The sequence below is a fragment of the Callithrix jacchus genome, chromosome X (assembly GCF_049354715.1).
Source record: "Callithrix jacchus isolate 240 chromosome X, calJac240_pri, whole genome shotgun sequence".
NCBI classification, from domain to species: Eukaryota; Metazoa; Chordata; class Mammalia; order Primates; family Cebidae; genus Callithrix; species Callithrix jacchus.
The window spans coordinates 136439248-136463290 of NC_133524.1; the positions used below are offsets into that span (position 1 = coordinate 136439248).

The window sequence follows — 24043 nt, forward strand, 5'->3', positions numbered from 1 at the left end:
TCATGTGAATTCATCTAGTGGTGGGCTTTTCTTTTTTAGGAGACTTTTTATTACTGATTCAATCTCACTACTCATTATTTGTCTATTCAGGTTTTCTATTTTTTCCTGATTCATTCTTGGTAAGTTATATGTTTCCAGGAATTTATCCCATTTACTCTTGGTCTTCCAGTTTGTCAGCATATAGTTGTTCATAATAGTCTCTGATAAGCTTTTGTATTTCTGTGGTGTCAGTTGTAACATCTTCTTTTCATTTCTGATCTATATTTTTTTTTAATTTGGGTCTTCTCTCTTTAGTAGTCTAGCTGGCTGTTTATTGATTTTGTTTATCTTTTTTGAGGAATCAACATTTTTCTTGATCTTTTGTATTTTTTTAGTCTCTCTTTCCTTTAGTTCTGCTATGATCTGTATCATTTCTTTTCTTCTAATTTGGGGTTTTATTTGCTCTTCCTTTTTTATTTCCTTGAGGTGCATTGTTAGATTAGTAGTTTGCAGTCTTTCTAATTTTTTGATGTAGACATTTATTGCTATTAACTTCCCTCTTAACACTGCTTTTGCTGTCTCCCACTAGTGTTGGTATGTTGTGTTTTGATTTTCATTTGATCCAATAATTTTATTTCCATTTTAATGTTTTTATTGGCCAATGGTCACTCAAGAGCATGTTGTTTAATTTGGTGTATTCGTATGGTTTCCAAAACTCCTCTTGGTATTGACTTCTAGTTTTATCCCATTGTGATATAAGATATGATTTTAATATTTGTTAAATTTGTTGATACTTCTTTTGTGGCATAACATGTGGTCTATCCTGAAGAATGTTCCATGTGCAGATGTAAAAAATATATATCCTGCAGTTATTGAACAGAATTTTCTATAAATGTCTGTTAGGTCTATTCAGCCTAATGTATACATTATTATTATTTTTTTAACTTTTATTTTAGGTTTTGAGGTACATGTGAAGGTTTGTTATATAAATAAACACGTGTTGCCAGGGGTTGTTGTTCATACGATTTAATCACCCAGGTTTTAAGCCCAATAGCCAAATATTTTTTTTTGGCTCCTCTTCCTCTTCCCACCCTACCCCTCAAGTTGACCCCAATGTCTGTTGTTTCCTTCTTTGTGTTCATATCATTTAGCTTTCACTAATGTACAGTGTAAATCCAATGTTTCTTTGTTGGTTTTCTGGCTAGGTGATCCACCTAAGACTGAGAGTGGGGTATTGAATGCCCCACTATTATCATATTGTAGTCTATATCTCTCTCTAGATCTAGTAATATTGGCTTTTTGGTTCTGGGTACTTTAGTGTTGGGTATATAAATATGTAGAATTGTTATATCCAATTACTGGATTGATCCATTAATTATTATATAATGACCTCCTTTCTCTTTCCTTTTTTTTTTTTTTTTTTTGTTTTTACTGTTTTTTTGTTTGTTTGTTTGGTTTACGTGTTTTGGGGTTTTTTTGTTGTTTGTTTCTTTGTTTGTTTTTCAGACAGAGTCTCTCTCTGGCACCCAGGCTGGAGTGCAGTGCCACAATCTCAGATCACTGCAACCTCCACCTCCCAGGTTCAAGCAATTTTCCTGCCTCAGCTTCCCAAGTAGCTGAGACTACAGGGGCGAGCCCTCACGCCTGGCTAATTTTTGTATTTTTCATAGAGACGTGGTTTCGCCATGTTGGCCAGGGTAGTCTCAAACTCCTGACCTCAAGTGACCCACCCACCTCAGCCCTACAATGTGCTAGGATTACAGGCATGAGCCACTGTGCCCAGCCTTATTTTTTTCTTTTTACTGTTTTTGACATAAAATCTGCTTTATCTGATATATGCACAGCTATTCCTGGTCACCTTTGGTTTCCATTTGCATGGAATATATTTTTTCCCTTCCTTTCCATTGTGTCTACCTGTTTCTTTACTGGTAAGGTGAAGCCATCCAGGCTTCTGTCCTTCCATTCATTTAGGGCCCAAGGGTCAGCCTGGGGTGAATGTTGCCATGCCTGGGAATCAGCCTTCAGGGAAGTGGTTTCCCCTCTGGCCCAAGGTATGTCCAGAAATGCCCTCCCAGAGGCAAGGCCTGGAATCGGGGACCACATGAGCCCTCTTGGTGCTCTATCCCACTGTGGCTGAGCTGGTAAAAGTCCAAAACAGTAAAGTCCCCTTTACTTTTCCCTCTGCTTTTCTCAAGCAGGAATCTCTCCACATAGCCACAACAGCTGGAAATGGGTTGGGTCTCACTTGAAGCCATCACATGTCAGAGTTTCACCCAAGGCCCCTGCATACTACCTGGATATCACAACTGGTTATTCAGGGCCCAAGGTCTCTTTAGTCAGGAAGTGATGGACCCTGCCTGGATAGGCTTTTCCCGTTCAAGGCAGTAGTTTCCCTTATGGCCCAAGATGTGCCTAGAAATGCCATATGGGAGCTAGGGCCTGGAATGGGGGCCTTATGACTCTGATTGCTGCCCTATGCTTCGGTGGCTGAGCTGTTATCCAAGATACAAGACAAAATTAATCTTTACTCTTTCCTCTCCTTTCCTCAATTGGAAGGAAGAGGTCTCTTTTGGAGCTGCTAGCTGTGTTGCCTGGGGCTGTGGGAGAGGTAGCACAAGCATTCCCTTAGCTTCCCTGGCTGGTGTCTCAGTAAAGTCATGTGTTCCCCAAGTCCACTGGTTCTGAACCCAACTCTGCACTAGGACTTGCAGTCCTCGTGAACTAGACTGCCTTTCAAGGTTATTGAGGGTCCCAGAGTACTTCACCCCATGGTGGCGAGCTTGCTGGAACTCAAGTTCCTACTGCTGGGATGGGTTATTCCCCTCTGGCTGAAGCTGGCCTGAATGCTCTCTTTGTGGGTGGGCATCAGTTGAGTTCAGCCCAGTTTTGCTTTCCACTGTGACTAGGACAGCACTGAGTTCAATGCAGTCTCACAATTTCTGTGCTCTCCCTCTCCCAAGTGCACAGATTACTCCATATTGCAAAGATGTGGCTACTGCAGAGCAATGGGGGAAGGATGGCACTGGCAATTCAAACTGCCTTTCCTACCCTCTTCAGTGCCTCTTTCCATAATATGAAGTGTAAACCAGGTACTATGAGTGCTCACCTGATTTTTGGTTCTTATGCGGTGCTTTTATTATTTATATAGTTGTTGAATTTTGTGTTCCTGCAAGGGATATGATTAGTGGGGACTTCTATTCTGCCATCTTGCTCCACCCCTTGGATTAGTATCTGTGTTCTTTCTCTTTCTTCTTTGTGTGCTTGCTTAATCAGTGAGTTATGTGTTTTCATGTGTTTTTATAAGGGTATTATAATCTTTTTTGATTTTTATGAGTACATAGTAGGGGTGTGTGTGTGTGTATATATATATATATATATATATATATATTTACTGTGTGTGTGTGTGTGTGTTTGTACACACAGGGTAAAAGAGATATTTTGATACAGGCATACAATGTGAAATAAGTACATTGTAGAGAATGGGGTATGTGTCCCCTCAAGCATTTATCCTTATTATTACAAATAATCTAATCACATTCTTTAAGTTATTTAATATTATACAACTAAGTTATTATGACTGTAGTCACCCTATTGTGCTAACAAATAGTAGATCTTATTCATTCTTTCTTTTTTTGTACACATTAATCATCTCACCTCCCCACTCCCCCAATTCCCCAGGCCCTTTCCAGACTCTGGTAACCATACTTCTACTCTCTATGCTTATGAGTTCAATTATGATAGTGAATGTAGTACTTGTGTATCCAGGTTTAGGATTCCCTTGAGCATTTCTTTTAGGGCCAGTCTTGTGGTAGCAAATTTCCTCAGCATTTGCTTTTCTATAAAATACTTTATTTGTCCTTCATTAATGAAGGGTAGTTTTCTGGATATAGTATTCTTGACTGATATTTTTTTTCTTTCAGCACTTTACATGTAACATCCCATTCTCTATTGGACTTTAAGGTTTCTATGAGAAATCTGCTGTTAGTCTGATGGAGTTTCTTTTACACGCAACCAGAAATTTTTCTTTTGCTATGGTTAGAATTTACTCCTTATCTTTGACTTAAGAAAGTCGGAATATAATGTGCCCTGAAGAAGACCTTTTGCATTATATCTTCCTGGCGATCACTGAGCCTCCTGCATCTGAATACCTAAAATCTCTTGCTAGAGTTGGAAAGTTTTCTTCTATTATTTCTTTTTTTTTTTTATTGCATTTTAGGTTTGGGGGTACATGTGCAGAACATGCAAGATAGTTTATTTCTAATCCCCGGCTAATCCCTTCATTTTCTCTTTTCCCTCAAGGATAATGATAATTCATATATTCAATAGCTTTATTTTGTCCCAAATGTTCTAAAAATTTTCTTGTTCTTTTTTTATCTTAATCTCTTTATTTGTCTGTTATTTCAAAAGACCTGTTTTTACATTCCATGATTCTTTCTTCTGCCTGATCTAGTGTATTGTTGATGCTTTCAAATGTATTTTGCATTTCTTTCAACTAATTCTTGAGTTCTAGAATTTCTATTTGGTTCTCTTTTAAAATATCTATCTCTTTGGTAAATGTCTCGTTTGTACCCTGAATCCTTTTTCTGACTTCTATTATTTTTCAGAATTCTCCTGTATCTCACTGAGCTTCTTTGAAATTAATATTTAGATTTCCTTTCCTCCCTACCTTTTTCAAACAGGTACTTGCTCTGTTGCCCAGACAGGACTACAGGCATGTGCCACCATGCTTGGCTTATTTTAATTTTTTGTAAGAGATAGGGTCTTACTGTGTTGCTCAGGCTAGTCCCAGTCATTGGTGTTCAATTGATCCTCCAGCCTAGGCCTCCCAAAGCACTAGGATTACAGGCATTAGCCAGCATGCCCAAGTGGTATGCATTGATGTTGGTGGTGTCTGCAATATGCTGGCCAAGCCAGTTGCAGGCCTGCAGGTAGCACTTGTAGGTAGGTGTCAGCTCAGGTGGTAATAGCCAGGAGTTCAGATCCTACCTCCAGCCCCTAGGAGGAGGGTTCAGGTGCCCAAAGTGGTGGATTAGGTTGTTTAATACTCATTCCTCCAGGCTATGTGCTCTGTCTCAGAGGGTGTGGGCAGACTTGTACTCAGGTCTCCAATGGTGAAAGCAGGCACTACCTGTGGTGGGTAAGATCTGGATGATCTTCAGGTTTTGGACAGTGTTTGGGGGAAAGGTGGTAGCAGCCATGCTAAGGCCCTGTCACTGCAGAGGGTGGGGCTTTTGGTGGCCACAGTCTGAGCTGGTGGGTGGTGAGTACACGTACCTCTCACACTCCAATCCCAGTAGGGCACACTCCCCAGGTCTAGCAGTGGCACCCCATTTGTAGTTTGTGCCTCAGCCCCAGCTATAGGAGCCCCTACCTAGTTTATGACTCAGTCGCAGCCACAACTCATGCTTCACTGATGTCCCAGCTCTGTCCCAGTGGTCCTCACTTTCTAGCACTAGCAGCTGCAGCCCATGCACTTGCTTCTCAGCTCAAGCTGTGCAAGTTCATTTCCAGCTCATCCCCAGTCTCTGAGCATGCCTATCTTTGTGCCCCAGGGTAGTGTACACTGACAGCAGTGTTGGCAGTTACCAGCAGGCTGATTCCCTGGTTTCTAGCAACAATAACACCTTACTCCCAGCACTGCTGGATCCCAGGACAGGGGGCAGTCTGTTAAAGGCAAAGATTGCAAATACTCTCTTGATGTAGACACTCAAGACTCAGAACAGGTGTGGGTCCCAGTGCTAGTTCCTTCCCTGGAGCAGTTCGTCACGTGGTCTCCTGGCAAATCCTTATGTTTGTTTCAGGGTTAGAGAGGATAGAGAGCCTCTTTCATAGCCAGGATTGCATGATTACATAGTGAGGATGTAAGCCACTGAAAGTCTTTCACTTAACCTTTCCCTGCGTTGGGAAGCCAATCCCAGCCAAGCAGGCTGCCTGTACTGCTTCTCTTTCCTTGATTTTGCTGATTTCTGTCACTCTTCTGTTAAGTTCAGTGTTCTTTCTTGGATAATATATCCAAAATGTGTCATTGTCTACACACTGTTTTTTCTAAGTGGGGGGGCAAGTATGAAATGTTTCTAGTCAGCCATCATGAAGTCTCTCTCAAATGACTTTTGACAAGAACAAATAAATTCATTTGGGAAAAGAACAGTCTTTTCAAGAAACAGTGATGAGATAACAGAATATCCACATATATCATAGATATGTCATATATAAAAATTAACTAAAAGTGGATCAAGCACCAAAATGTAACAGCCAAAACAATTGAAATATTAAAATATAGAAGTAAATATGACCTTGCATTTGGCAAAACCTTCTTATTTATACATTACATCAAAAGTACAAATGTTAAAAATTATATAAATTGGGCTTCATCAAAATTAAAATTTGTGCTTCAAAAGATACTAAAAAAGTGAAAAGATGATGTACAGAATAAGAAAATATATTTGCAAATCATATATCTGATAAGGGACATGTATCTAGAATATAAAGAACACTTATAAATCAATAACGAAAATAAATAATTGAGTTAAAATGGGCAAAATATTTGAAGAGACATATCTCCAAAGAAGAGATACAAGTGGTCCATGAGCATATGCAAGGATGCTTAACATCATTTAGTTGTTATGAAAATGTATATGAAAACCACGATGATACCACATCACCCCAAGAGGATAGCTATAATAAAAAAGATGGTAATGAACAAGTATTGGTTAGTACATGGACAAATTGGAACTCTTCTACATGTAAATGTAAAATGTTACTGTAAAATGTAAAATGGTTCAGCCCCTATGGAAAAGAGTTTTACAACCCCTCAAAAAGTTACACATAGATTTACCATATGACCCAGCAATTCTAAGTATACACCAAAGAGAAATGAAAATGTATGTATACAGAAAAACTTATACACAAATGTTATTAGCCACATTACTCATAAAATCCAAAAGGTGAAAATAACTCAAATATCCATTAACTGAAGAATGGATAGACAAAAGTAGCATATCTATTCAGTGGAAAATCATTTGGTAATAAAAAGAAATGAAGGACTAATATATCCTACAACATGCATGTATCCTGAAAAACTATGCTAAGTGAAAGAAGCCAGACACAAAAGACCAAATAGTATGTTATTTCATTTCTATGAAATGTCTAGAATAAACATAGATGAAAAGACAGTAAATTAGAGATTGCTTAGGGTTAGGAGGATGAGGGAACTTGGGAAATGATAGTTAAAAGGTACAGGGTTGCTTAGGGGAGTAAAAAAATGTTCTAAAACTGATTGCAGTGATGGTTATGTACAACTGTGAATATGCTAAAAACATTTAATTTAAATGGATAAATTGTATCATACATGTATTATATCTCAAGTAATTACCAAAAAAGTTAAGGAAAATTTTGGTATTTACACGAAAAAAGTTCATTTGAACAATGAACATACTTTTTCTACTTATCTTTTGAAAAGAATTTAATTATTTGAAAAAGAGACATAAAAGAGAAAAATACCAAAAACATAAGAAGTAAGCTACATTTGGAAATGTATGCTTAGGAAAAAATCTACAATGACATCATAACACCAATATGTTATATTTGGGCATTATTATCTTATATACATTAAATTCTTATTTTTTTGCACAAATAATTATTCCTATAGAGGTCATATAGCATACTCCTTATGAGTTCTTACTCCAGAAACAGATTGACTGGATTCAAATTCAGTACCACTTGGTAGTTATGTGACCTTGGGCAAGCTACTTAAACTCTGTGCCTCTTTCTTTTATCAGTAAAGTAGAAAAAAACGGCAGCACCTATTTTGCAGAGTTATTGTAATGAATAAGTTGTTCATATATGCAAAGCACTTACCTTAGTGTATGGTGAGTGCTCAATAAATGTCCGCCACTCTTATAAAGAAAAAATGGCATTACAATTTCAAAGGTTTAATGTAAAAGTGAGCATTCATGCAGTGGCAGACAATGCCTGTTACAGAGGGTAACTAGTCAGACATGAGCAGGTCAGGAGATAGACACCTTCCCCACCATGAATGTCAGGCAACCATCGGGTGTTGATCAGGTGGTTATTAAACTGTCTCTCTAAAATAATTATTGGTCACAGCCAGTGTCAAGGAAAGGCAGTCTCCCAATAAACAGAGACATCTGAAACTGGTGATCAGCAGCTCCTGATAAGATCTCAGGAGTTGGGCAAGTGGGCTAATGCATGCACATTAAGAAGCAAAGTGGTGGAGTTTAACTGGTATTATGACCTTATCGGGACATTTGACTGGTAAGGGAAGAATGTCTCAAGTAAGGATGCATACAATTTCAGTAAACACACTGTGCATGCTCCCCTCCCAAGTGCTAGCAGTCCACTGCACACGTCAACAGCCCACCTCAAGGGAAGGACCAGGGGAGAAGAAACACAAGACCCCAGAAGCATGCCAACATATAAAACCCCAAGACCAAAGGTCAAACCACACATTTGATCTCTCGAGTCACCCACGTGGCCCTCTTCCAAGGGTACTTTACTTCCCTTCATTCCTGCGCTAAAGCTTTCTAATAAACTTTCACTTCTGCTCTAAAACTTGCATCCTTCTGCCTTATGCCCCTCAGTCGAATTCTTTCTTCTGAAGAGGCAAGAACCGAGGTTGCTGCAGACCATACAAATTCACAGCAGGTAACATGCTGAGTTTATTAGCATTATAGTTCTGCAAAGATTTTAATTCTGCATCACCTTTCCCAAACAATCACAAAGGACCCCAGAACCAGAACACCACTCCCACCATTTCCCCCTTTAGGTCATCTATGGATAGGGTAATGGGTCATGTTTCCTGATCCATATCTCAGGTCTTGTGTACAAGAAAAACTCTTATGTTAGATATCATATTTGAATCTAAACATTGAACTTCTAACTTTGAAAAAGAGGAGCTCCCCTTATTGGTCATATGGGGAACTAAAAATCCTGCAAAACCTTCTGGTACAAAATACAAAAACATGGTGAAAAAAACAAAATTAAATCCTTTTTGGCCAGGCGCGATGGCTCACACCTATAATTCCAGCACTTTGGGAGGCCAAGGCAAGTGGATCCCTTGAGGTCAGGAGTCCAAGAGCAGCCTGGCCAACATGAAAACCAGTCTCTACTAAACAACACAAAAATTAGCGAGGTGTGGCGGAGGGTGCCTGTAGTCCCAGCTACTGAATAGGCTGAGGTGGAAGGATGGCTTGAGCCTGGGAGGTTGAGGCTACAGTGAGCTGCAATTGTACCACTGCACTCCAGCTTGGGTGACAGAGCAAGACCCTGTCCCAAAAAATAAAAAATCATTTTTAATGCATAGATAAGCTGGCAAGAAAGACAAGCAGATCCTCAGAGGCCAACACAATTACTTAGGTGAATATCTTGTGGGAGAAGCCAACAAATAATAGCAGTTGGCCCTGGGATATCTAACAATTCCCACCTTGGCGCCAATGGTCATGCATTGGTGAGGATTCAAATCTTACAGTGGTGGGAATCAGATCAGAGAAAATATAGTATGATATCTGTATAAACTATGGATATGACGCAATTTTTAAAGCAAGGTGGAAGGAGCACACAGCATAAAATAAAAGATTGGTTGTGCTACATTAAAATTTTTCATTTATTTCCTCAAAATGCATGATAAAGAAAGTGATGATGAGACAGTCCAAATCTGAGGGAAGATAATTGCAACACATGTAACAACAAAGAATTAGTAATTAATATCAAGGATGTGGAAAAGTTTACAAGTCAATAATAAGAAAAAGACAACCCATAAATACATGGAAAAAAATAACACAAGCAGGCACTTTACAAAAGAGGGTATAAGAATGGCCAATAAGCACTTGAAAAGATGCTCCACTGCATTTGTAGTGCATGGAATGTAAATTTCGAGGACAGTGGTGTAACCTCTTATACTCACCACTTAAGCAACATTTTTTTAAAATCTGACATTAGCAAGTACTCACATGTGCAACAACATCATTACAGATGTGTTTTGGTTTTGGATTTGGCTCTTACCACAGATTTACTTTTCATTTTTCACAGAACATCCATTTTGAAAGACCACCTTAAAATTATTTTAGTCATAACTGAAAGAAAACATACCAGGTAGAGTTTTTACTCTTTTAGAGATGAAGGGTGAATATGAATGACTTGACACAAACAATCTAAAATGGAGAAACAAAATCAGTTAGATGTGGCAACAAAGATCAAAGGAACTCTGAGATTGCATTAAAGACATGTATAATGTCAACTCAAACTTTTAGTGTTTGCCTGAGCGCCTACTGTGCATTCAATGTCATTTTGCCACATGCTCACACAGCACATAATAATGAATAGTTTCCATAACTGAAAAAAAACATGCACAGATCTGGCTATTCTCAGACTTTTAAGTGTGTTTTAAAGGAAGGAGCCATAGGATTATTTTACCCTTGGTAGCACAAAGTGGAATTCTAGAGGAAGATGTGACATGTAAGGAAGGAATGAGAGGATGGAAGGAAAGAATAGAAACACAAACAGGAATCCACAGCTCCACACAACTTTAACTATTTCTTTCATGTGTTTTTCAGCCACTCTAATCATTCATGTACCTGTTTCTTCAACAAACCTTTGTTAGGCTTCTGTATTATGCCACGCCCTGTGCAGTGATGGGGATAGATACAGAAACCAGTTAGACAGTGGCCTGGACCTCCTAGGGCTCTTCATCTAGAAGCAGGAAGCAGTGAAAGCTCAGAGTGATAAGTGTCACAACACTTATGAGCCCAGGATCCCAAGAGCACACAGTGAAAGGACATCTAACACGAAACTGATAAAATAGATCATGTATTAAAAAAAATGAAAAAAATGTTTTTATACTTAACCTATGCCAAGTACCTCCTGGGATGCTTTCAGCACAAAACATTGAGTCAGGAACTTCAGGTGCTTTTAGATGACCCACTATATCAGACTTTCAGGTCCTGACTCAATATTATATTAAGCTTACAATATAATCTTAAGTATATTAATAATTACGACCTGTTTCCAAGGACGATAGTGAGCTCCCTCATCTTTCCATAGACCAGGCATGTTTGTGCGTGCTGCAAATAAAGGGAAGGTATTCATTTCTATAACTTAGTAAACATCAACATTTAAATGTATATGTGCATTCATATAGTGCACAGACATGAAAATATTGTGTTATAATTAAAATGGAGGGTTTTAAAACTTTACTCTTCATTTTTTTATTTATTTTTTATAATTTTATTTATTTATTTTTAAAGACAGGGTCTCTCTCTGTCACCCAAGCTGGATTGCAGTGGTGCAATCATAGCTTCTTGCAGCCTTCAACTCCTGGGCTCAAGTGATCCTGCCACCTAAGCCTCCTAAGTAGCTAGGACTATAGGTAAGTGCCACCACATCTGGCTAATTGTGTGTGTGTGTCATATTTTTGTAGAGTGTCATGAAAATAAGTGCCTCTGAGAATTAACTTCCTTGGATGATTTGTAAAACAGTTAAAAAGAAATCTCTTCATCCCACATTTTGAATATTCCAGAGTATTCCTTAACAATAGAAATGTGGGGAAAAGGCATGTGAAAGGGCATTATTTTATTCATCCAAATCATCACCATTCAGTACCTGCAGTGTAAATGAGTAGGGGCATGTTTGAACATGAGCTTAAAGAAACAATAGTCCCTGACCATTATAGCCACAGCCACCACTAAATATTTCTAAACATACTATCTTAGCAATAAATAAATACTTACATTAATCCCTATTTAATTTTTTATTATGGCATCAGACCTTTTGAGAGGAGCTCTTTAAACCACAAGCTATAAAAATAGACAAGATGACCCACTAATATTAGAATTCACAATATCCATGTAGACATGACTAAATGCCAGATCTCCTATTCAGCGCCTATCCACCTCTTCTTGGGTTCATAAAATCTAATTCTGAAATGTACAGCATCTGCAATGGTAAATCCAATTAAAATGACTTACTTTAGTTTATAATGCATGCAGAAGAAAACACAATATCTGTTAATGGTCCTTTGAATATGTTAATGAAGAAAGCAAAACTGACCCTCTTTTGTAAACTGACAAGTGCAAAATTACGAATAAAAACAGGGCCACTGCTTTTTGCTCTATGACTAATCCCATGATCTGGCTTGTAATTGTAAACTCAAAGATGTCCCCAAATATGCATATTCCTTCTAATTGCCATCAGAGTCTAATAATACATATGCCTAATCACACAATTTCAGTTAAAATAGAGAAAATATTATTTAAAATAACTCTCAAAGGTTATTCTTGTCATCGCAGTGTGTATGCAACAGCTAATGCTTCCACTTAACAATGGTTCAAGAGTACAAATGAAGACTTGATGACCAGAGAACTCTCAGTATCCTTGAATGTAAAGAATACTCCTAGCTGATAGCAGCAGCTGATGCTGACATATCCAAGGTATTTATGAAGGGGCAGCTCAACCTCTACCACACACTCCAGCCACAAAGTTATGCAAAATTCATATTCCAGTAGCATCTACAGGGTCCCCTATAAGCCCGCTAAGACAGGGCAAATGCTTTATGGTGAAAAGATACAGTAGCCTCTTTGTGCACTATGAAAGGAAATTTTTTAAATATCTTAGTGTCATGATTTTATATTATATACTTTACTTTTCCTCTTTTTTAATTTTTAATTTTTTTAATTTTTTTATTTTTAGAGATGGGGTTGCACCAGTTTGGTCAGGCTAGTCTCGAACTACTGACGTTGTGATCCGCCCGCCTCAGCCTCCCAAAGTGCTGGATTACAGATGTGAGCCACCACGCCCAGCCTACTTTTCCTCTTTTATTCTTTTATGTGTATCAAAATTTTCGTAAGGAAATAATTTTTAAATACATTCCAATACAAGTCTTAGATCAACATGTGGAGTATGATCCCAGTCTGGTAAATATCTAGATATATGTGGGTTTTTTACTGTTGCTCTCATCAGTTACGAATAAGTTCCCTGAGGAAGAGATTTATTTATTTGTTCACCAGAATATCCCAATAGTGTCTACCACACTGAAGGTGATCAATAAATGTTTGAATTGAATCAATATATCTATAGTCATAGAAAACCTCCTATGTCCTCCACACAAACTGTTAGCAGTGTTTACCTCCAGGGAGTAGGACTGGGCTAGGCACAAGGATGACTCTCACTTATTAGTTTATGGGCATTTGTTTTGTTTGATGTTTTACAAAGATCACATATAAATAATTTAACTATAAGAATGAGAAGATGAGGGAATAAAAGATACTTCCCTACCAAAAGCGGAGAACAAAAACAGGGAAGACTCAATGGTACTCGGAAAGGACGGGAGTAAAAAAAGAGAAATAAGAGGAAGAACTGAGAAAAGAAAGGGATGAAAGAGAGAGGGCAGGAAAAATGCATGAGAAAAAATGAGAAATAGCTGCTGGGTAGTGACAGTGAGAAGACCTCCATTCATGAGCTTAGTGTCCCAGGTTGCTGCCCCTTGACTATATCTGGTGTAGGTGTTTAATTAAGAGCATGTCTGTGGAAACATTTTCCTTCAGCCTTCCTTCAGATTAAAAACCACTCAGTGGAGATGGCAGGTTTTCCCTGTACAGCAGCAGGAGCTGACATTGTCTTGGGAACCTGCCTAATAATCACAGCTGAATGAATTCGTTATTCAGAAATCCAAAACATGTAGGTAAATTTTGAGAGCAACTGAATTAGTCTGTAAAGAACTACATATGTGGTGATTTACAATATGTAAAAATAGAAAGATGTAAATATTTTTCCTGCTTAAAGCATCAGCAAATCCACTGTAGATCTGGTCCATGTCCACTTATCGAGCCACTGGAATCTATTTTCCTAAAAAAAAAAAAGTCTCCTGCCATGGGGAGGATAACTACACAACTGATTGACAAATCATCTTGTCCAGCATGACAAAGCCTTTGCTGATTCCTGGTCAGCATGGTATCCAAATACAGGCCTCCCATTTCTTCTGTTATCCCACCCCAGTCCAAACAGACTTGCCTGCCAAATGCTGAATCACATACACAAAGGCAACTGAGTTAGTGTTGTTGTTGTTTTCATTTGTATTATTGTTTTCCCTTGGGAGAGATCAGGTTGATACCTTCTTGCCTCTTAAGACTTCAGCATGGTATCTAGAACAATTCTCACACTAGGAATGAATTAATACATTGCAAACTTTCTTTTTTTTTGAGACAGGGTCTCGCTCTTGTCACCCATGCTGGAGTGCAGTGGTACAATCACAGCTCACTGCAGTCTTGACATCCTGGGCTCAAGCAATCCTCCCACCTCAGCTTTCTGAGTAGCTGGGACTACAGGAGTGTGCCACAACACTCAGCTAATTTTTAAAAATATATTTTGTAGATATGAGGTCTCACTATGTTGTCCAGGCTGGTCTCAAAATCGTGGGCTCAAGCAATCCTCCCACCCAGGCCTCCAAAAGTGCTGGATTTACAGGCGAGAGCTACCATACCCAGCCACAAACTTGGTAAATTCATGACAAACTAGAGATGGATAACTATCCAATATGAGCATTGAAGAGCAGAATGCCAATATCCATTATAGTAAATAATTCCAAATATTTTAAACTTGAATGGCCCATAGTTGGGGAAAACTCAATTTGTGCAACTATAAAAATGAGGTTAAGGTACTTTCTAAATTGATCTACAGATTCAATGCCATCCCTAGCAACCAAAAAAAGCCATCCCAGATGGCTTTTTGCACAGACATTTTCAAGCTAGTCTTAAAATTCATATGGATATGCAAGGGACCTGGAATAGCCAAAGCAATCTTGAAAAAGAAAAACAAATTTGGAAAGTTTATATGTTCTGATTTCAAAATTACTGCAAAGCTACAGTAATAAAGCTAGGTATTGTGATAGACTTAACAGATACATTAGTGGGAAAGAACTGAAAGTCCATAAATAGATAGATCTTTATGCCTAAGGTTAACTTGTTTTCAGCCAGGGCACCAAGACATTTAGACGGGGAAAGGATATTCTTTTCAATAAATGGTGTTGGGAAACCTGGATATGCATATGCAAAAGAATGAAGCTGAATCTTTGCCTCACGCTATAAACAAAAATCAACCCAAAATGGATCAAAGACCTAAGTATAAGAAGTAAAACAATAAATCTCTTAGGCAAACACATAGTTGTAATTCATTATGACCTTGGATTAGGCAATGTTTTCTTATATTTGACATCCAAAGTACAAGTGATAAAAGAAAAAATAGATACATTCGACCTTCTCGATGTGAAAAATATTTGCACTTCAAGGAAACCTTGAAGTAAGTAAAAAGACAACTCACAGAATGGGAGAAAATATTTGCAAATTAAATATCTGATAAAGATCTCCAATACAGAGTATATATAGAACTCTTACAACTCAAAAGCAAAAGAGGAAAAGCCCAATCTTAAATCAGGCAAAGAATCTGTGTAGACATTTATTCAAAGAAGATATACAAATGGCCAATAAGCACATGAAAGGGTGCTCAACATCACTAGCCATTCAGGAAATGCAAATCAAAACTACAATAAGAAACTATTTCACACCCACTAGGATGGCTGGGAAATAAAGAGAGATTAACAAGTACTAAGAAGAATGTAGAGAAATTATAACCCTCATATGTTGATGGTGGGAATGTAAAAGGATGCAGCTGCTTTGAAAAACAGGCTAGGGTTTCCTTAATGACGAAACATAGTTACTCTAGGACCTAGCAATTTCCACACCTAGATACACACCACAGGAAAATCAAAACATGTGTCCACACAAAAACTTGTATGAGTGTCCATAACAACATTATTCATAATAGCCAAAAGGTGGAAATCACACAAATGTCCATCATTTTAATTTGAAAATTAGAATATGGCATATCTGGCTGGGCACGGTGGCTCACGCCTATAATCCCAGCACTTTGGGAGGCCAAGGCGGGTGGATCATGAGGTCAAGAGATCGAGACCATCCTGGTCAACAAGGTGAAACCCTGTCTCTACTCAAAATACAAAAATTAGCTGGGCATGGTGGTGGGTGCCTGTAGTCCCAGCTACTCGGGAGGCTGAGGCAGGAGAATTGCTTGAACCCAGGAGGCGGAGGTTGTGGTGAGCCAAGATCATGCCATTGCACTCCAGTCTGGGTAACAACAGCAAAACTCCGTCTCAAGAAAAAAAAAAAAAAAGAATATAGCATATCTATGGACTACAATAAGATCCAGCCATTTCAAGAATGATGTAATGACACATGCAACAACGTGAATGGACATTGAAAACATTATGTTCAGTGAAAGAAGCCAGTCACAAGAGATCACATATTGTATGATTCTATTTATATGAAATATCCAGAATAGGCACATCTATAGAAATAGAAAGTAGATTAGTGGCTTCCAGGGGCTGAGAAGAAAGGTGATTGGGAGAAAATGGAGAGTGACTGCTAACAAGCATGGGGCTTCTTTTTGGGGTGATGGGAATATTTTAAACCTAGATTGTGGTAATGGCTGCACAACTCTGTGATTATACTAAAAAGCACTGAATTGCATACTTTAAGTGGGTTAATTGTACATGAATTATAGATCTACAAAAGGTATTTTTATAAATAGACTCTCATATATGATAAACACACAGCCAAGATCATACTGAATGATAAAAAGTTGACATTACCCCTAAGAACTAGAACAAAACAAGGATGTTCACTCTTACCACTTCTATTCAACATAGTACTAGAAACCCTACCCAAAGCAATAAAGCAAGACAAAGAAATAGAAGGCATCCAAATTGGAAAAGAGGAAGTCACATTATCTTGTTTGCTGATGACATGATCATATACCTAGAAAAGCCTGAAGACTCCTCCAAAATGGACTCCTCCCTAACTCATTTTATGAGGCAAGCATCATCTTTACAACACAACCTGACAGAGACACAATTTTAAAACTTTATGTCAATATTCTTGATAAACAAAGATGCAAAAGACCCAACAAAATGTTAGCAAACAGAATCCAGCAGTGTATGAAAAAGCTAATCCACCACGATGAAGTAGGCTTTATCTCTGGGATGCAAGATTCGTTCAAGACACGCAAATCAATAAACGTGATTCATCACATAAATGGTACTAAAAACAAAAACCACTTGATTATCTCAATAGATGCAGAGAAGCCTTTGATAAAATTCAACACCCCTTCATGTTAAAAAAAAACTCTCAATAAGCTAGTTATTGAAGGAACATACCTCAAAATAATAAGAGCCATCTATGACAAACCCACAGCCAACATCATACTGAATGGATAAAAGCTGGAAGTATTCCCCTTGAAAACTGGCACAAGACAAAGATGCCCTTTCACCACTCTTATTCAACATAGTATTAGAAGTCCTGGCCACAGAAATTAGGCAAGAGAAAAAAATAAAGGACATCCAAACAAGAAGAGAGGAGGTCAAATTATAACTGTTCGTAGATGGCATGATTCTATATTTAAAAATACAAAAATTAGCTGGGTGTGGTGGCATACACCTGTAATCCCAGCTACTTGGGAGGCTAAAGTGAGAGAATCATCTGAGCCTGGGAGGCGGAGCTTGCAGGAAGGTGAGATTGAGCCACTGCACTCCAGCTTGGGTGACAGAATGAGACTTTGTCTCCAAAAAAAAAAAAAGAAAGGAAGGTTGGCAAGACTCAACAACCAAACCTACTCCTCCTACAGGCATCTCCATCTCTACTGATGAAAATTTCAGCCATCCACTTGCTAAGGCCAAAACTCTTAGCATCATTCTTAAGTCCTCTTTCTCTCATACTCCGTATCCAAACCATTAGCAAATCCTTCTGACTCTGTCTTCAAAATATATCCAGAATCTATTTGATCACTGCATACCACCTCCACAATTACCTCTCTGGTTCAAGTTGCCATCATTAACCCTAATAGCCTCTTAATTAGTTTCACGCTTCCATCATTGTCCGACCGTAATCCTATTATCTACACCGCATCCAGGGGGATCCTGTTGACACAGAAACGACTCCTTTGCTTAAAATCTTCCAAAGGCTCATCATCTGACTCAGGGTAAAAGCCTAAATTCTTACCAAGACCTATGTGATCCAGACCTTGTTACATCTACGGTTTCATCTCATGCATGCACACATGCATGCACATATACACATAAACACACACACACACACACACAAACACTCACTCTGCTTCAGCCATACTGGTCCCTTTCTTGTTCCTTGAACGTGTCAGTACATTCATGTCTCAAGGCCTTTCCACTGACTGCCCCCTCTTCCTGAAACACTCTCCCCCAGTTACCTGTGAGGGCTCACTTCCTACCTCCTTCAGGATTTTGCTCAATGGCATCTTCCCAGAGCTGAAAGTAACAAGAGTTCACTCAGATTCTTACATCTGTCATAAACATACAATCAGGGGAAGGTTTGGGTGAAAAAATAAAAGGAACTTCTGTGACACTTGTCTCGGCCCAGAGCTAACTGTCTCTAGAACAAGACCTTGCAGCTATAGGAAGAGGCACTGGCTTTGTCAGCCATCAGATAGAAGGCATCTCTCCTCAAGGGATTCGCCTCTGCTTCTGCCCTAGAGCAGGAAAGGTGCAAGTTGTTTGTTGTGCCTTCAGAGGGTGCTTGCTTAAGAAGATGCCGAGCAGGGACAGAGACATTTGCTTTCAAACCTGGGGGCAAATTTTAAGAATAAAGTGCCTTCTGGTGCCAAGCACAGGCATGTCTGAGAAATGCAGTGCATAAAATGCATGTGGATTTGCTGATAGATTCTGAATACATTGTTTTACAAGGAAGTAAAATATTATAATTTCACATGTTATAATACCTCAATTAGCAGGAGAACATAGATTTCACTGATAATTTATTTAACTGCGTCGACCCTCCAAACACAAAAAGAACTAGAAAGAAAGAAAAGAAAAGGTTTTTTGCAATTGGAATAGCTATCATAGAGTCCATGTACTAAAGCTCACGTACATTAGTTGAAGTAGACTCCGCACAGGCCTACTCATGGTCTATTACACTTTTCACACAGTTTGAACAAGCTTGTTTATCTTGTTTCCCAGTTCATAACATGCAAAAGGGCAACGGAGGAGGGGGTATAAAGAATTAGGCAATAAAAACTGGCTGGTAGAAACAGTTAAATTAATAGCAGCAAAAAAGAACAGCTAATAGAGAGGGAATCTATGGAAATGTTAAGGCAAAAAAAGTCAGGCATTGAAAATTAAAAAGCAGAACAATCTGTGCCCATTTAGTAGTATAGGAACAAACAGCTCTCCGCAGTTTAGAAGCCCCGAGGCAGCACTGAATAAGGCACATTGAAATAACTAATGCTATCATAAGGACAATCTTAACTCATCAAGAAAGGATGCAATTGTTTCCAAGTTCAGGAGTCAGGAAGGTAAATAGTATTTTTGCAAAGCTTTTCATCAAAAATGGATAAAGATTTCAAGGGGGGGAAATAATCAGGCATTAAAAGTGCCAAACCTCAGTTACCCAGGAAAATCAGCTCTGTGGAACACTCACAGTATAGTGTGGTCTAATAGATGACCCATCATCATTGAAATACATCTTCATACCATACTGGAATGCACATTGAATAGATGCTGTTGTGATTTACATCTCCCTGAGCTATACTCTGATGAGTAAAATTTGCAGTGAACAGGTGTTCACAACTGCTTATGGAAGTTACCTGAGATTATATTAATCAGTATAGCTTACATTCTTTCCTCCTGTGATGAATAGAAAACATTTCTATTTTTCATTTTTTTTATCATCAGGTAAAGAAACGTGTGAGGGAAAATATAAAGAACAAGTCTGAAAGGTAATTTTATAATAAATGTGTGCCTGCTTCTGTACTAGACTTGCTGAGTTATCAATATAGCCCATAGACAAGTAGATTTAAGGAAAGAACTTCAGTGCTATGAGATGTTTAAGGAACCCTGTAGATGAGAGTAAGAAATAACAGTTACTTCTTCCCAGCTCCAGACCTGTTTGTCAGCTCTACCTGAATTTTCCACAGAAACCACATATCCGAAATTGACAATCAAACTACCTCTTCCTCTTCCATTCCCTGTGTTCATGGTATTTCTTTCCATTCAGTCACCCTAACCAGAAACCTGAAATTAACCTAGTCTCCTTTCTGTCCTTCAAACACCACGACTAGTCACCAAATCAAATCAATTCTACCTTCTCAATTCCTCTCAGGCCTCTCCCCTTCTCCCCATCCCCAGATGTGACAGTGCATGCCTCTAACTACTCATACCCAGCTTACTTCAGCTGTGTTCTAACTAGTCACTTTTTCTCCAATCTTCTTCCTCTCCACTGCATAAACCACACACTGAATCCTCCACACAACGGCTTGAGTGATCTTAGTGAAAGCAAGAAGTTCCACCATTCGTAGCTGCTGTGGATCACTGCATACTGTGCACTCTACAGCCCTAGTGAGGGCATCATTCCTGATGTGGCCTGTCAGTGGAGACCCTAGCGGTTTTGCGGTGCACAACCTGTACAACCATATGCAACAGCCTTCTCTATTGCACTGCTTACAACACTCCAACGGCTCCCCACTGCTCTGGAAATAAAGTAAAACCATTCAACATGCTTTATAAGGCACTGCCTGATGAAGCCCCTGCCTACCTCTCCAAATTTCTCTCTGCCCTTTACCCCCCATATTACACTTCAATCATTTAAAAGGTATTTACAATTTCCCAAACCTACTCTGCTCTTCTCTTTCTGCTTGTCTTTGCACATCTTATTTCCTTGCCTGGAATACCATTCACCCCACCTATCCCTACCGCATTCAATCCCCATCCTCTGTCTACCCGGACATTTGTATGCATCTCTCAAAATTCAACTCATGCATCACTCTCTCCAAGTCTTCCCCTAACTCCCTAAGTGAAGCCAATCATTTCCTCTTCTGGCTGCCCCAGGGCAGATTCTACACACATACATGTAATTAGTTTATTACACTGTAGCATAGTTTCTGGGCCTGAGCAATCCATAAATGGTCATTGTTGACATGATTGTTCCGGAAGTTATTAACCACAGTGAAAAGCTTTGTAAATGTATTTTATTATATAAATAGCTTCCAACTATATGAAATCCATTTTACATTTAAAATTTTTGTACTGTAGTGTGTACTCTAATCGCATGGCTACAGATTCCTTCCAGGGCAAATGCTTAACAGGTACAAAAGTACTGCAAGCCCAGGTAAAAAACACAGCACAGCAATTGGTGTCATTTAGGTGTTATGATGCATTGTGATGCCACAGGAATGGGGGCCTGTCAACATGTAGGAGCCTTCAACAGTATGGACAGATGAAACATTACACAACTCTAGAAAGAAGAGCAATCACTAGCAGTAGAAATGTCAACGTACATTTCATAGCATAACTAATTTATCCCTTGTGATTAAGCATGCATTTCTCCAAAGGAGACTTTTTTTTTTTAGCTCCCAGGACGATGCAAAGGTAAATGAGAACAAGACACAAAGTACTTTCCACTGTGCTGCACAGAATGTTTCAACGAGATTTTTTTTTGTAGTCTCCAAAAACTATTTAAATTGCTCTTAAGAGCTGAAGGAGTCTGTGCCTTATCACCACACTCCCCTTAATGATTTATTACATATAGAAAATAATACTAACCAGCTCAAAAGAAAACAAGCAAGACCAAAGAGTTCTGTGTTATGAAGATGCATAGACCACAGCTTTGAATTAATTCCACTGGCCTAACTGAAGATGTTTGCATGGCCTCCTTTAGATTTGTGGATAGCACTAAATAGGGAGGCATATTTGGAACATGTGTTGTGGCTATCTGATTTGCAGGAAATTGCCACCAAGTCTATTTTTTGAATACCAAAACTTCCACTGCAAGGCTTAGAACCTAGTAAGTCAAAACTACCTTGGGAGAACAGGAAGGCACGCATATCAATTGCAGCACCTTGTAGACTTGTCTGAAAAGCACTGGCTGAACTTCAGGTCCCAGAGTTGCACTCTGTTCCGAGGCTGCCCCAGTGCCCCAGTCAGAATGGCCCCATGGGAACGCAGCCCCACAGCCTGCAGCACCCTCCCTGTTACATCAACCCCAAGTCTGGGCAACTTTAGCTTGTTAAATGTGAGTGTAGCATGACTGGCAAGTAATCAAGTCCATGTTACACCATTCACTCCCCTTAATCAAACCATGGCAGTGGCAGTAAAGACTTTGTGAGTTACCTGACTTTGTTTTCGTTTGTACAAGAGCCTTTGTAGGGAAGCAAGAAGCTCGTGGACCAAGATGAAAAGAAAGATGCGCTTGTCTGGGTGAAAAGCCCAAGTTAGTGGCAGCAGTTGTTTCCCTACAACTCCTCCTCCACCTGCCCTGCTTCGGCTCTGCTGCTGGTTCCAGAACCAGAGTGCCTTTTTGACTTGATTTCCTCCACATGCGTTATGGGGAAAACAAAAACAAACAAACAAAAATTGATTTTTCAACTTCCGGGAATATTACAAGGGAAGTGCACTCCTTAGAGAGGTTGGGTTCTCACTGAAGTGGATGAGAAGAGGATAAGAGACCTGAACCAGCAATGGCAGAGACATTCTCATACCGCTTCCTGCAGTTTCCCACGGTCCTCCTGCGGTGCCCAAGCGGACCAGAGCTGCACGCCTGCAGAGCGGCAGCTGGCCAGAGGAAAAGAGAACGGATGACCCAGCGAGTTCGCAGCTGGGAGCGCCACTGCAGTAGGAAAGTGTGTGCGCGCGCGTGGGGAGTGTGGACTGGAAACTAGTGTGCTCGTCTGGGGAGGCAGTGGGTGAGGAGAAGGGTGAGCGAGCTAGGTTGGAGCCCCAGGCCACTGGGGAGGAGATGCGAGAAGGGGACTTACCTGCCACGAAGACTGCTTGAAGGAGGCAGAGGTAGTTCTTCCCGTACTTCTCGGCAATCCTCACGCGCTGCAGGGCCATGGCCATATCCACCTGCAGAGGAATCGCCTGAGTTGTCGGCATGGAAGTGCAACCACCTGGGTTCTGGGGCAGGCCCGGGATCCAGGACAAGGGGGTACACGGCGCCGAAGCGGCAGCTTGGGGCATGTGCCTGGCCGCCCGCCGTGGCGAACCCAGGTGGGGCCGGGGCTCTGCTGCTGCCATCTTCACGCTGGAGTCCCAGGCAGGGCCGCTACCCCAGCCAGTAGCTGCCCAGCTCCGATCCGCGCGCCGCCGCTGCGCGCTCAGGCACTGCCGGAGGGGTGCAGCCCCTGGCCCCGCTCAGCCCAACCGCGTCGCGGCCTCCCGCCCTCTGGACCCCTCCAAGTAGGTATAGAGGCGTAGAGGCCTGAGAGCTCCGCGCGAGCAGTCCGAGAACTTGTTATGAGTTTGGGGCTCCTGCGGAGCGCTCTGGCCACCGCCGCTGCGAGGGCTACTCTTCCTGGGTGCGCGCACCCACGCCCCCGCTTAGCCAGCAGAGGATGAAAGGAGGCGAGGGGACTCCGAGGAGGGACGCAAGCATCCAAAAGGGGGAATTTCTGCAGAGATGCCTATTTTCAAGGGATGAAAGGCCAGCCTAGGCTAGCATGCGGTGGGAGGAGATGGCACAGCCTCGCACTCCCATGGCAACTCACACAAGACTTGGCGGCACAAGGGAGTTACTCGGTGCGAGCACCTGAAGGTGGCCCTGTCAAAGCTGCCGTCTTTGCCCCAAGAGAATACGAGCCCTGAATAGTCTGAAAGGCCCTGTGCTGAAGCCGAAATATGTCCTCCAACGATGCATACGAACACACAGACATTCTGATTTCAGTCCTTAAATATGCCAAGTCTCACACCCTCCAGGTCCCAAATTTTCAAATGCCAACCCCCTGTATAGACACCTGAGCTGCCATCTGCCATGGGTATGAGAGACTTGACACACTTTAGAGAGGACACGAGAAAAAGGAAGGGCAAGAGGAGGCAATGCCTTTTTTTTTTTTTTTTTTTGTACTTTAAGTCCTGGGGTACATGTGCAGATCTTGTAGGATTGTTGCATAGGTACACACATGCCATGGTGGCTTGCTGTCTCCTCCCCCTCCCCCCCCCGCTCCCCGTCACCTACATCAGCCA

General features: G+C 40.3%; 1 protein-coding gene across 9 annotated transcripts in view; it reads right to left on the reverse strand.

Moving 5' to 3' along the window:
- Window positions 1-24043, reverse strand: part of MCF2 (MCF.2 cell line derived transforming sequence) — a 132128-nt gene that overhangs the window by 89191 nt on the left and 18894 nt on the right. For 4 of the 9 annotated variants that reach the window (XM_035288289.3, XM_078363244.1, XM_078363246.1 and 1 more), the window contains exon 1: window positions 22837-23393. The exons of 2 other annotated variants lie outside the window; for them this stretch is intronic. In XM_035288289.3, the coding sequence (XP_035144180.3) occupies window positions 22837-23098 (262 nt within the window). In that variant the 5' untranslated portion in view covers window positions 23099-23393. Of the gene's footprint in view, window positions 1-22836; window positions 23394-24043 lie in introns of those variants that run through there. 3 more of the 9 variants (XM_078363248.1, XM_078363247.1, XM_078363245.1) reach the window with 1 other exon arrangement.